Source organism: Myotis lucifugus, unplaced genomic scaffold (assembly GCF_000147115.1).
Source record: "Myotis lucifugus unplaced genomic scaffold, Myoluc2.0 scaffold_0, whole genome shotgun sequence".
Classification (NCBI taxonomy): Eukaryota; Metazoa; Chordata; class Mammalia; order Chiroptera; family Vespertilionidae; genus Myotis; species Myotis lucifugus.
In genome coordinates, this window is record NW_005871048.1 from 11,403,927 (window position 1) to 11,416,213 (window position 12,287).

Sequence of the window (12,287 nt, forward strand, 5' to 3'; positions counted from 1 at the left end):
GATTTCAGGCAGTGTACAGGGTTGTGGGCTCGATCCCCAGCAGGGGACATGCAGGAGACACCCAATCCATGATACTCCTCATAGTTAATGTTTCTATCTCTCACTCCTTCTCCCTTTCTCTCTCTGAAATCAATAATAAACATATTTTAAATACAATAAAAAAGAATATTTAGTTATCTGGATTATGTCGATACATTTTGTTAAAAAAACAAAGAAGCAAACAGAGAAAGACAGAGATCCAGACTGGCAGGCACTGGGATATACCCAAATGCCGGCCATGGTTATATCTGTGTGGCAGCATTGCAGGAGATTTTTTTCTCTTTTAAGTGTGTGTGCTTTCCCCTATTTTTCCAAATTTTCTACAGTGTTATCATTTATTACTTTTGTAACTAGAAGAACAATAAAAGTTTTTTAAATTTTCTTTTGCTACTAGAAGAAATCTCATTCGTATAATCTGTGCTACATCTGTCCAGTGAATGTTCTATGCTGTGCTAAATTCAATAATTTAAGTTGGCCTTATACAAGGTTGAAGTTGATAGTGTGTAGTAAAGTGTGTACCCAGGTCATTTTATAGCCTCCACAGATAATGCTCTATTATCTTGGATCAAACTTAGTTGCCTTAGCCTAAGTTTCCCATTCTTCTAACCTTCCCTTTCCTTCACCCACTCCCATCCCACCACCAATGCATGACAAAGGAACAAAAAACATTTACATGATACCCTCACTCTAGAGAGAAAAATAAAAACATTGAACAACTTTCTAAGCTGAGTGGCTCTTTAAGGACATACTGTATAGATCTATGAGAGATAAAATGTTTACATATTTCCTCAAGAATCATATTATATTCACACATGATTCCAATTATATATAGCAAAAATTCACAGATGGGACTCTTAAATCCTAATCCAATGACTCAAAACTAAAGAATATTTTTTTAAACCAACAAAACCTTACTAAAGGGAACTGAGTGACTCACGCAGGCCTGCTAAAAGAATCCAGAGCATTGCATTGCACACTTGCATTATGAGAGAAAAGTACTGGATGCAAGAGAGAAGACAGGGTCTGGATGATGTGAGGCTGCTAGCGAGGGATCCAAAGCCTGAGAGCTCCTTGAAAACCTGCTGGGCACAGGGCACCACATGAAGGAAGAGCAGACAGGCCTTCATGTTTTCAGGAGGGGATGAAACTAACCCCAAAATAGCAGCTAAATGGTGACAGTGGGTCCTTGGAGGCTCATCTGGATACAATCTCCTCCCAGGGCCCCATAAAAGGAAAACAACAGCATTGGAAGGGCAGATGACTCACCTGTTTTTGGAAGAGGGTAACTAATATTAAATAAATCTTCCAGAAAAGAGAAGATGGGGCCTGTGATGTTCAAAGCAAAGTCTGCATTTCCATTTGCAATGGCGTCTTTCCGAGCCCAGATGCGTATCTACATAAAAACAATTGAGCAGTTATGAGAAAAAGCAGTATTGGAAAGTGGCAGCCTGCTTGCTCCAATTCCCTGATACTCTAGACCAGCGGTTCTCAACCTGTGGGTCGTGACCCCTTTGGCAGTCAAACAACCCTTTCACAGGGGTCGCCTAAATACATCCTGCATATCAGATATTTACATTACGATTCATAACAGTGAAATTACAGTTATGAAGTAGCAACGAAAATAATTTTATGGTTGGGGGTCACCACAACATGAGGAACTGTATTAAAGGGTCGCGGCATTAGGAAGGTTGAGAACCACTGCTCTAGACTCTAGAGCCAAAGTCACACTGTTTCACAAGAAGCGACATAACAAAACATTTAAATGCTTATGCACGCTGAGAAAAGCCCAGAACGCTCTTCTCTGAATTGTGAACAGTGGCTCCCCCCAAAAGTGTGTTATTTCAGTCTTTTGCAATAATATGTATAACTATTGTCACCCCAAAACAATCTGTGCCTACCCCCATGGAAAATGTAGCTTCTATGTTAGAGAGTAAATGGGCACCTTGGGCCCTTATTTCCTGGTTCTAGACATATTTCCAATGTCCCAAAAAAGAATTGTGTGGTTAGTGAGGGTTATACAGTATGGTACACATTAAACAAATTTGAATCGTGCCAACTTAAAATGGTTTGTTAATGAAAACATTAATAGTCCCATCTTACTTTCAAAACTTAGAATACGGTAATTTCCCTGATTTTAAAAAGTTCATCAAAAGTTTTATGATTTTATAGTTGTTGAAGCAAGTAAATTATATTCTGTTTATATATATAGGAGGTAAAAAGAAATCCCTGCCATGTTTTATTAGTTTAATGTAACCATGTTGTTTGGGCACTTGGAATTTTTTTGCATAATTTTGGTGACTACTGTTGTTTTAACATTGATTATTATTTTAATATGAAATTATTTTATACCCCAAAACAATGCCATCTAAGCACTTTTTAATGGAGTTGCTAGTGTTAATGTTAAAGAACATGTATGAAACTCAATAACCCTGAAACGAAAAGCAGAGGAAATTAAAATAATTGTACTGATGTGAGTACAGTTAATTTGAGAAAGATCTCTCTGCAAAACATTAGGGAAAATGCTAAGTAAATGAAAAACAGCATAACAATATTTGCAAATTACTGCCCTTCAAGAACACATTCACTTTACTTTGCTCTAATTTCTGCTAGAAAAATGTGTCTTGAAGCACACACATTTTGAATTATGTGAGATCTTCAGGAATGCTCCCCTTTCACAGCATGTAACCACCTGCTTTTGAAGCCTTCTGCACTGATCCCCTGACTCCTTCCAACCTTCCCCTTGCTGCCGAGGTCTCATTACCCTCGGGAAAATGGGCCCAGGACTCAGCCCTACTTCTACAATAAACTTACCCTCCCCAACTCTAGTTCTAACTTTTGCATCAACAGAAAGACTACTAACCCAAAGCGCACACTACTGAGTGAAAAGAACCATCTCCTCTCCCCACATTCAAGATAATGAATGCATTTTAATTCATTTAATTATTTGGAAAATAATGGCAATAACAATTAAAGTCTCTATGTTAATTTTTAGTCTATAAAGCTCCTCCTATCAACTACCATTCCATAAGCCAAGAGGCAGGCAAATAATGGAGATTTCTATCTGGGTGTGAGGGGTGAGTGGCCCAGGTAGAGCAGCAAGGAGCACTTGGAGATGTAGCCATAAAGTTCCTTCAAAACCATAGCTAGTCCACGAATGTGTTCTTGTGTGGCCCTCCTGATACACAGCCAACCTCAGCATCTAAGAGAGAGGAATGTCTTTGCGCATACCCATGTGTGCTAAATTCTACTTAAAATGTGTTATCTCCAACCTTAATTCTGTGTTTCCTATGTTTATCCTCATGCCACACATTAATCACATTTTCAATTTCACTAAGTTTTCTCCTACTTGATGAGTAATTTTTATACAATCTTGGCGTTATTCCAAGGGTACATTCTAGTTCTCCTGTAGAGTATACAGGACCCCTTCATTGTAACACTGAGCCTTAGCCAAATGCAACATTCCACTGATAAACTCATCCCAAATTTCAACTTTCTGGCTGACAACATTACTTTCTTAGGCATTTCCTCTTTGCTTCTATGGCAGCTGGCTTTCTTTTAGGGGGAATCTTTCATTAAGGAACAGATTTGATGCTTTTCTGAGACTTGTTCGCTGTGCAGTAGCATTGAGAGCAACAAGCCACTTGAGATGTGGATGCTGACAGAGCGCTTTGGGTCACTCGTGTGCTCTGGAGCCCACTCCTTCATGTCAGACACAAAGCGTGTGCTTTCAAATCGTGCCTGAGTATATTGATGAATATAGATGTCATGAAGGTTTGACGTGGCCAATGTTATATCTGTGAACATCAAGGATTTACCGGTGATTATTCAATCCAGAAAATCAGGCTGGAGCCAAGAGCTGAGGGAGATAACGAGCCGCTGTTTGCATCCAGCACGGTATTTCCAATTCATCATTAGGAGTGCAAAAGGAGTAACTATGAGTGATTCTCCCCCTGATGACAGACTTGGCTCATCTTCAGCTTCCTTGTCTCCACAAGTAGGAGACAAAGTACGAGCCCAAGAGAGAGCCTCAGCCAGCTGTAGGGCCGAATCTTTCTCAGCCCAATGAAGTCAGTCTGACCAGAAAGAACCAGGACTACAGCAGTGGCCTTACTTGCCTCCACACTCTAGCATAGAGAGTGAACCAGTATACAAAGTATTGGGTACTTCCCCCAAGGATTATTATGTAATGAAGATATCATTGGGAGAAAACTAGGTATTTCAGGACAGAGCACCTATTTTATACAAATCTGGAGAAGTGTTATGAGCTGCAGAGCTGAGGAAGCCAACAGCCCTGCTTCTCAGCAGGGATGGTATTTAACCTGCACGTTCCATCTCAGCCACAGCACTGTTCCCAGCTGGGTCATGCTTGTGCCACACTGAGTATCACTCAGCTTCAAAGCTGAGTTATAGGGAGGTAAACAACAGGTAAACCTGAGCTTCAAGGCGCTAGTACGTCAGTTCTCCCTGTTCTCCCTTGTCCTCTGAAAGGCAGCAACAGCCTGGGAAGAGGGGGCTCTGAACTTGCCTTGAGTGGACTTAGTGTGTAGCCTTCCATGGAAACCCCTCCACAGAGCTATAGCGGGGATTATGTTTCATTCCTCAAAGCCACACTAAGAGCTTGTAAAGGACTTGGAAAAAGTTGGAGTGAGTACCAGGAGGGGACGATGGGATCTGTAGCCACGCTCCCAGATGCAGAGAGAGTGGATGAACACTCTGCAGCCCGTACAAAGATACCCTTACCTGGAGACACTTCCTTACTCACCTCCTTGCCCCTTTCAGTTCTGTTGACATGGTCATAGTCACATATGACAAATGCAGCTAAATAAGTTGGCATGCGGGGTGTGGTATGAAAGGTGGTAACTGTCCATTTGCTTCCATTCACATCTTTTTCAGACTGACCTGGAGAAATTTATTTTAGTCCAAAATCACCATAAACCTAAGTAACAATATCTACCTTTAAATTAATTTGTCAAGTTGACTGTCACCTGGCTACTTCTTCCCAACTATGTCCCACAGTCTAGCAGTTTGTATTTCTCTAACCCTAACTTATCAAGACCACATTGGGAAGACCTAAGGACAGCATCTTAGTCCTGAATTAGTATGTTGAGTAGCTGGTCTTGACTGAGGGCCACATCCATGAGCACTCTAAGTTAGGCCCCATGTAGAGACTAGACATTGGGTGGTGAGCACACAATGCAATAAACAGATGATGTATTATAAAACTGTATACCTGAAACTTATATGTTATTAACCAATGTTACCCCAATAAATTTACTTTTAAAAAAGAAACAGGATTTATTATCTCCAAAATGTGGGTGCCGCCACATATCCCATGTGACTGATCTTCCTAACTATAATACACTACCAGCATATTGCATAGAAAAGCTATTGATTTAAAAGCTATTACAGAGTTTATATATATATATATATATATGCATTTGTCAATATATATATATTTGTCTATATATATATATATATATATAGAGAGAGAGAGAGAGAGAGAGAGAGGAAACATTACTTACGTAGCTTTGGCATGTTGGAGAGAGCCACATAACTCGGATGATGAAAATTGTAATATTAAAAGTGCTTTCAGAGCTGGTTCATCAAAACAAGGGAAAACATTCCTGGCAAATGTTGGTTCCATCTGAGATGCTAACAGGGCCCTAAAATACATTTTGGGGGAAAATCTATTTAGTTTTATCTCAAACTAGTGGGAGAAAAAACTACTGAGGTATTATGGCTTATAATTATATACAGGAAGGAGCTATAATGTTTTCCCCTCATTTCCTTTGCTGCCCTCCCCATAACACACACACACACTGCAATTCTCACAAGACCAAAATACAAAAGAACTATTTAATTTTCAACCACAAAATAATATTTACTTCATTACATCATATGCCTTTAAAACCTTTTACAAACAAAATAGGAACAAAAATAACAAATATGCAATGCCAGGCTTTTGAAAACCAAGTACTTTTTAAAATGGAATTATTGTTTTGGGAATGGTCTATTGCTTTTATCTTCCATTGAAATGCAAATCAGCTGAAACATGTCTATATTTTTATCTTTTGCTCACATGTTCCCTCTTCTTCCTGGTTGAAACATACAAAATGTTTTATTTTGAACATTCTTGAGGGATAAACAATGTAAGTAAATGCTTATACAAAACAACCTGCATTTTACTTTTGAATTATCCTATATATGGATAGATTGATCAAATCCCTTACTGCTCCTTCCCCCAATCTCAATGGAAAACTACAAAAAATGACATTATCCCACTGTGCACTAGTGATTTATAGGGAAAAGCTTAGGGACAAGAGTACCCTGAGCAAACAAAGTTCACCCTTGTAAAAACTGCCTGAGTCTAACAGGTGGGTCCTAGCAAACAACCTTTTCCTCAGAATAAATCTGCAGTCTCGTTGTCCCATTTTCCCAGACTCCTGACCTGGCAACCTATCTATATATATAAAAGGCTAAGTGACCATCCAACTGTCTGGCCATCCGACCAGCTGGTACATATGATGCACACTGACCACCAGGGGCAAACACTCAATGCAGGAGCTGCTGACCTGGCAGCGGCAGTTCTGGGGTGACGTACTCCGGAACCAGAGAGGAGGGAGCCCCATTTCTCGTAGGGCCCGTGCGATTCCACCTTAGGCCGTGGGTTATGTTGTTACTGGGGCACTGTTGGCCCTGAGTCTGATTTACTATTAAAATAATTTTTAATTTAATTTTATAATACTATATCATATATACTATTTTGACATGTAATTTTTTGCAGTAATGTAATTACCACACGAATCTTTCTTCTAATTAATTTCCTTTCAATGTGCACAAATCCGTGCACCGGGCCACTAGTTTTTAGATAACAATCGTGGAGGCTATATTCCTTTTCTCTCCTGAGGTCCTGAGACCAAATGTCTCTGGCATTTACTCTTGCTTCAGGCCCCATTCTTAGGTAAGTGAGACGTGAATTAAACAAAAGTATCTCGAGAGAGCATGGCCCATCCATTGCCTACCTCTGTGGATTCCTCCTGTAGTGGTAAGGCCCCTGCTCACATAGAAATTCACACAGCTTTAGGAAGGACACACAAAAAAGTTGGCATGTTCAAAAGCTTCTCACAGTCAACTAATTTGATGTGTTCATAACCTCACTGTGACAAAAATACAATTTTTAAAAAATATATATTTTATTGATTTTTTAAAGAGAGGAAGGGAGAGGGATAGAAAGTTAGAAACATGGATAAGAGAGAAACATTGATCAGCTGCCTCCTGCACACTCCCAACTGGGGATGTGCCCGAAACCAAGGTACACGCCCTTGACCAGAATCGAACCTGGGACCCTTCAGTCTGCAGGCCAACGCTCTATCCACTGAGCCAAACCAGTTAGGGCCAAAAATACAATTTTTAACAAGCCTATTTTGCCCTACTTGCTTTTCCCCACTTTCTTATACTCTTGCTAGCATGGACTGGAATGAGGCCTATGGGCCTAACACTAGCAACTTCAGCTACAAGACTCCGCTCCATCTACTACCAAGTGAGCAGTCCTGAACAAGTCCCATGTTCTTGTTGAGCCTCAGTTTCCCCATCTAAAAAATGACAAAACTACCTATCTTTTATTGTTGTTTGAGCTTCCATGTTATTAGTAACTAAATTTACCAACAAATGATCTTTGAATTATTCTATATTCCTTCCAATCTCACAAATTGTTCTTGCTATAAATGAACTACAGAAGAATTCAAGGAGGAATAAGTTATAGGGTAGTGGTGGAGGGCTGGAAATCACTAATTACAAATGTATTTTAAAAGGTTCCAGAGGTCACAGTTGACCACAAGCTGAATATGAACCATGTCTGTCTACCCAACAAATTTTAAACTCTCAGAAGTTAAGGGTTACGTATTTTTTCTTCTGTATCATTTACAGTACTTGGCAAAAAAGGTGGGTTCATATCCATTGAATAAGTATTTTCTCAGCTTTGGAGATACTATAATATAAAGGCAGCTTGATATTAGTATGTAAATACTACAAAGTAGTTTTGCAGATTTTGCTACACTGACATTTGTTTGTTTTGTAGCATTGGTTGCTATCTTTAAAAGGGATGGGATAAAGTAGGGGAGATGCAGCAATTGAAAATCTAGTGGAAAGAATATTGAGCAGGGAATTCAGCGAGCTGAGTTCTTGCTCAGGGTCTGTGGTGCAAACACAGTGGTGTAACTTGGAGAAAATTGCTTAAACTCTTTGGGAATCCATGTCCATAAAATTCACAGATGGGACTAGGTGATCACTAAGTCCAGTTACAACTCTAAAATTGATTCTAACAGTGTTAAAGACATCCAACAGGATGGAAAAAGAGTCCACGAGGTCATGTAGGGTTGGGAGAAACAGTCCCTGGAGAGCTCACGCATGAGCTTCAGGAGATCGGTGGGCTCTCTGAAATTGCCGGACCTTTTGTACTAACAGTGATACATTAGCATGAGAAGGTGTAATGTAGAGTGAAAAAGCGCATCCAATTATGTAATCACACTTATATATTTGGAAGGCCAACAAATGCCTATTGTTTGTGCAACAAAAACTATAGAAACTAAAGCTTGATAACATCTTCTCTGATGCCATAACTTCACAAAGCATATAAATCTCAAGGAGGCTGCACGGTGGGGAGGAGGGAGAGAATCAGACTCTTTCAGGAAACGGGTAAGCACCAAAACAGGCTACAGGTTCAAAAAGGCTAAGAGACAGCCACTTAGACTCACCAGTTTAGCAAATCAAACACCAAGCAAGTGCCTCTCCGTTTCATATTCAGGTCTCTGGAGAAGTGAAATTAAACGCTCTTGGATTTTACTCAACTATTTCCCACCCTGGTTTTATACAAACAAACAAAATGGAGAAAACCCCTGCAATACAGAGTCTTTCTGGCTCTCAATCATAATTGCAAAGGTCAGAAGCAACCAGCAACACATATGATTTGGTTATGTTACATCTGGGGACCAAAGACTGGTATTTATTTCCCTTCTCTCTGCTTTGGACTGAAGCAACCCTGTAAGGAGATCCTGACCTCAGAAAACAGAACCATCCACCGCCCTCTCCTCCCTTCAGACCTCGCTGAAACATGCTATTATGGTGCCTATGAAGTCTGGGTTTAGAGGGCTCAGCTGGTGAGGGAGTTAATTTGGGATAGTGTGTCTCCTAGCAGCTCAGGATTGCAAAGCCACTTTCTTTCCTAGCCTCTTGTACAGCCGGTGGGCTTACCCCTTTCTTGTGCTGGAAGAGGTCTTAGCCGTCAAGACCACTTGATGCCCTTCGGGATAAAACTACACCATATGAAAAATATCCACTCAGTAAGGTATTTCATTCCAAATTATTCTATTACAGCTCTATTTAACAAGTGCTAAATAACACAGTGGTCAAAGATGAAATAAGACTCCTTGGAGAGTTGTCCCCAATTTTTTTTTTACATGACACACTCAAAATATTTAGTAGAGACAGATGTTATACCACTGGACTGTGGTTCAAAGATTGGCCCATGAATCATGTTTGTTTATTACTTGTGTAATAGGATCTTAACTAAAGTTTCCACCAGGCAACAATAATAATAGATGTAAAATTCTGCCCTAGCTGGTTTGGCTCAATGGATAGAGCATCAACTTGTGGTCTGAAGGGTCCCGGGTTCAATTCCAGTCAAGGGGACGTACCTCAGTTGCAGGCTTAATCCCTAGTGCTGGTAGGGGCTCATGTGTGAGGCAACCAATAGATGTGTCTCTCTCACAGTGAGGTTTCCCTCTCTCTGTCTCACCCCCTCCCCTCCACTCTCTCTAAAAATCAATGGAAAAATACCTCGGGTGAGGATTAACAACAACAAAATTCCAAAGGAAGGTGCCAAACCATGTTATGAAGATTTTCAAAGTAAATGTTCCCAAGAACCTGAGGGCTCCCCCTGGGACTTCTCAGCTATATCAAGGATAGAAAAAAAGTGACAGGAAATGAAAATGAAAAAAATCAGAGAAGAGGTTTCTGGGGATGGAGGAATGGCATTATTTGCCAAGCCCTCTTGCTCTCAGGGAGTTGGGAGGAGGTGCAACCCTCTCACCCCGAGCTAAGGGGAGAAGATCCCTCAGAAAGCAGTAGATGTGTTTACTGAGGCTGAGACTTAGAGGCTGGTGCCCAACCGACTCTTGATAAAGTTGAAATTGGCATTGGCCAGAGCCTCACTCCTACCAGGTGGGAATCTGAAAAGCAAGAGAACTGACTGCTTTGGAGGCAGAATCAGAAGGGCGCTGCTGCCTTGGGACCCATGTCAGTCCCAGGCAAGGGATGTATGCGTGCTCCTTGGAATGAGCCAGTATGGGGACTGTCTTGGGTTCTGTCCAATAGAGCCACCTGGAGGAACTTGGAGATGCACTACTCAATGTCTAGGGCAGTGATGGCGAACCTTTTGAGCTCGTCGTGTCAGCATTTTGAAAAACCCTAACTTAACTCTGGTGCCGTGTCACATATAGAAATTTTTTGATATATGCAACCATAGTAAAACAAAGATTTATATTTTTGATATTTATTTTATATAATTAAAAGCCATTTAACAAAGAAAAATCAACCAAAAAAATGAGTTCACGTGTCACCTCTGACATGCGTGTCATAGGTTCGCCATCACTAGTCTAGGGGCTAAGGAAGGAGTCACAAGTGACCATCAGGACAGAAAAATAAGAAAAACATCCTGCAAGGTCAAGGGAATTGCAGGGGAAAGAAAAACAGTGAGAAAACTCTGAAGAGTCCAGAAAAATGACATCTCAAGGGGAAAAGGCGTCTGCTAGACCCAAGTGAGATGAAATGATAAGAGGACTGGCTCCAGTAAAAACTTCCCTGTGTGTCACCCCCTCCTTGTCTCCTGCAGTCCCACTGGATCTGGTGGGGTTAAGACAGCAGCTCTCAAGATGGAAGAGGAGGACTAGAAATATGAAGTGGAGAAATGGAAGGGCCACTATCCCCAACTTTGATGCAGGTTTCTATCCTGAAGCCAGGCCAAACTTGGAGAAGTGAGGGTGGAGGGAGAAAGAGGGAGATTTGACAGAAAGTTAAGTTCAAAGTTTTGAATATCACGCAGGACTGGATTGATTTTCCATTTTTTGCATCTGGACAGTGTTTGTCACTCAGTGACCACAGATCATCTGCCACCTAAGAATGAGCAGGAAATTCTAGACTACTAGAATATTCATGCAGGAGCAGGAAAGATTACCCCAGAGACTAAATTGTGAAAGGACTGTGGAAGAAACACGGCAGTATTTTTACTGAACCATGAGGTGTGTTTTTTCAATATGCTGGTTACACTGGTTTTCAAATGATGCAGGATCTAAGTCTTTGATGGCAAAACCATCAGCTGTATGAAATGTATGGGTTCAATACTTGCATAGGATAATGAAATGACCTCTTTTCTCTGTGACATCAATGACATCATGTGCCTGGCACTTGAGTTCACTGACCTTGTGTTGAGACTTCTCAATTCTTTCCTAATATTACTCAAACTTCTCTCTTGTGTGTCATACCCTGAGGGTTGTGCCAGATTCTTAGATAAAACAGTAGCTGGAGGGAAGTCTTTCAATTTTCAGAATGCTCTTTCTACACCTACACAAATTGATTGATTTTGATCATTCTGTTTTCACCTTAATCCGTCCCAAATAAAGATCCAAATTTTCTCCAGCCATTTCACACTAGTAAGCTGCTCCTACTCCTTTGCTCCTGATAAGGACATTTTGTTTGTTTGTTTTTCCAGTTTATATGTGTATGTGTGTGTATATATATATATATTGTTGAGAGTATAACAGATATTCCCCTTTTCCCACCACTGTCCCCTTCCACCTGGTTCCTGCCCCAACCCAGGCCCTCACCACCCTATTGTCTGTGTCCATAGATAATGCATATCTATCTATATAAAACCCTAATGTGCAAATAGACTGAAGAGCAGAACAACCGAGGAACCGGTTACTATGACGTGCGCTGACCACCAGGGGGCCCGCGTGGAACATGGAGGGCTTCAGCAGCAGGCGATAAAGCATGGAACATGGCAGGAATTGGCCATGGTGGGATGGTGGAGCAAGTAAGCAGGGGCGCCAGACCAAGGTAGGGCACTGGTCACTGACATCTGGGTGAGCCCCTGGTGGTTACTGAAAATTCTTTGCTCCTGTACGCCATGGTCCCGCCTGTGCTTGCACCCACTGCCGGCGCCAGCCCTGCTCGCACCTGCTGCCAGCACCGGG

General features: G+C 41.1%; 1 protein-coding gene across 1 annotated transcript in view; it reads right to left on the reverse strand.

Moving 5' to 3' along the window:
* Positions 1 to 12,287, reverse strand: part of LVRN (laeverin) — a 56,938-nt gene that overhangs the window by 35,737 nt on the left and 8,914 nt on the right. The window contains 4 exon segments of the mRNA XM_006081130.3: positions 1,306 to 1,432; positions 4,802 to 4,938; positions 5,562 to 5,623; positions 5,625 to 5,702. Coding sequence (XP_006081192.1) covers positions 1,306 to 1,432; positions 4,802 to 4,938; positions 5,562 to 5,623; positions 5,625 to 5,702 — 404 coding nt within the window.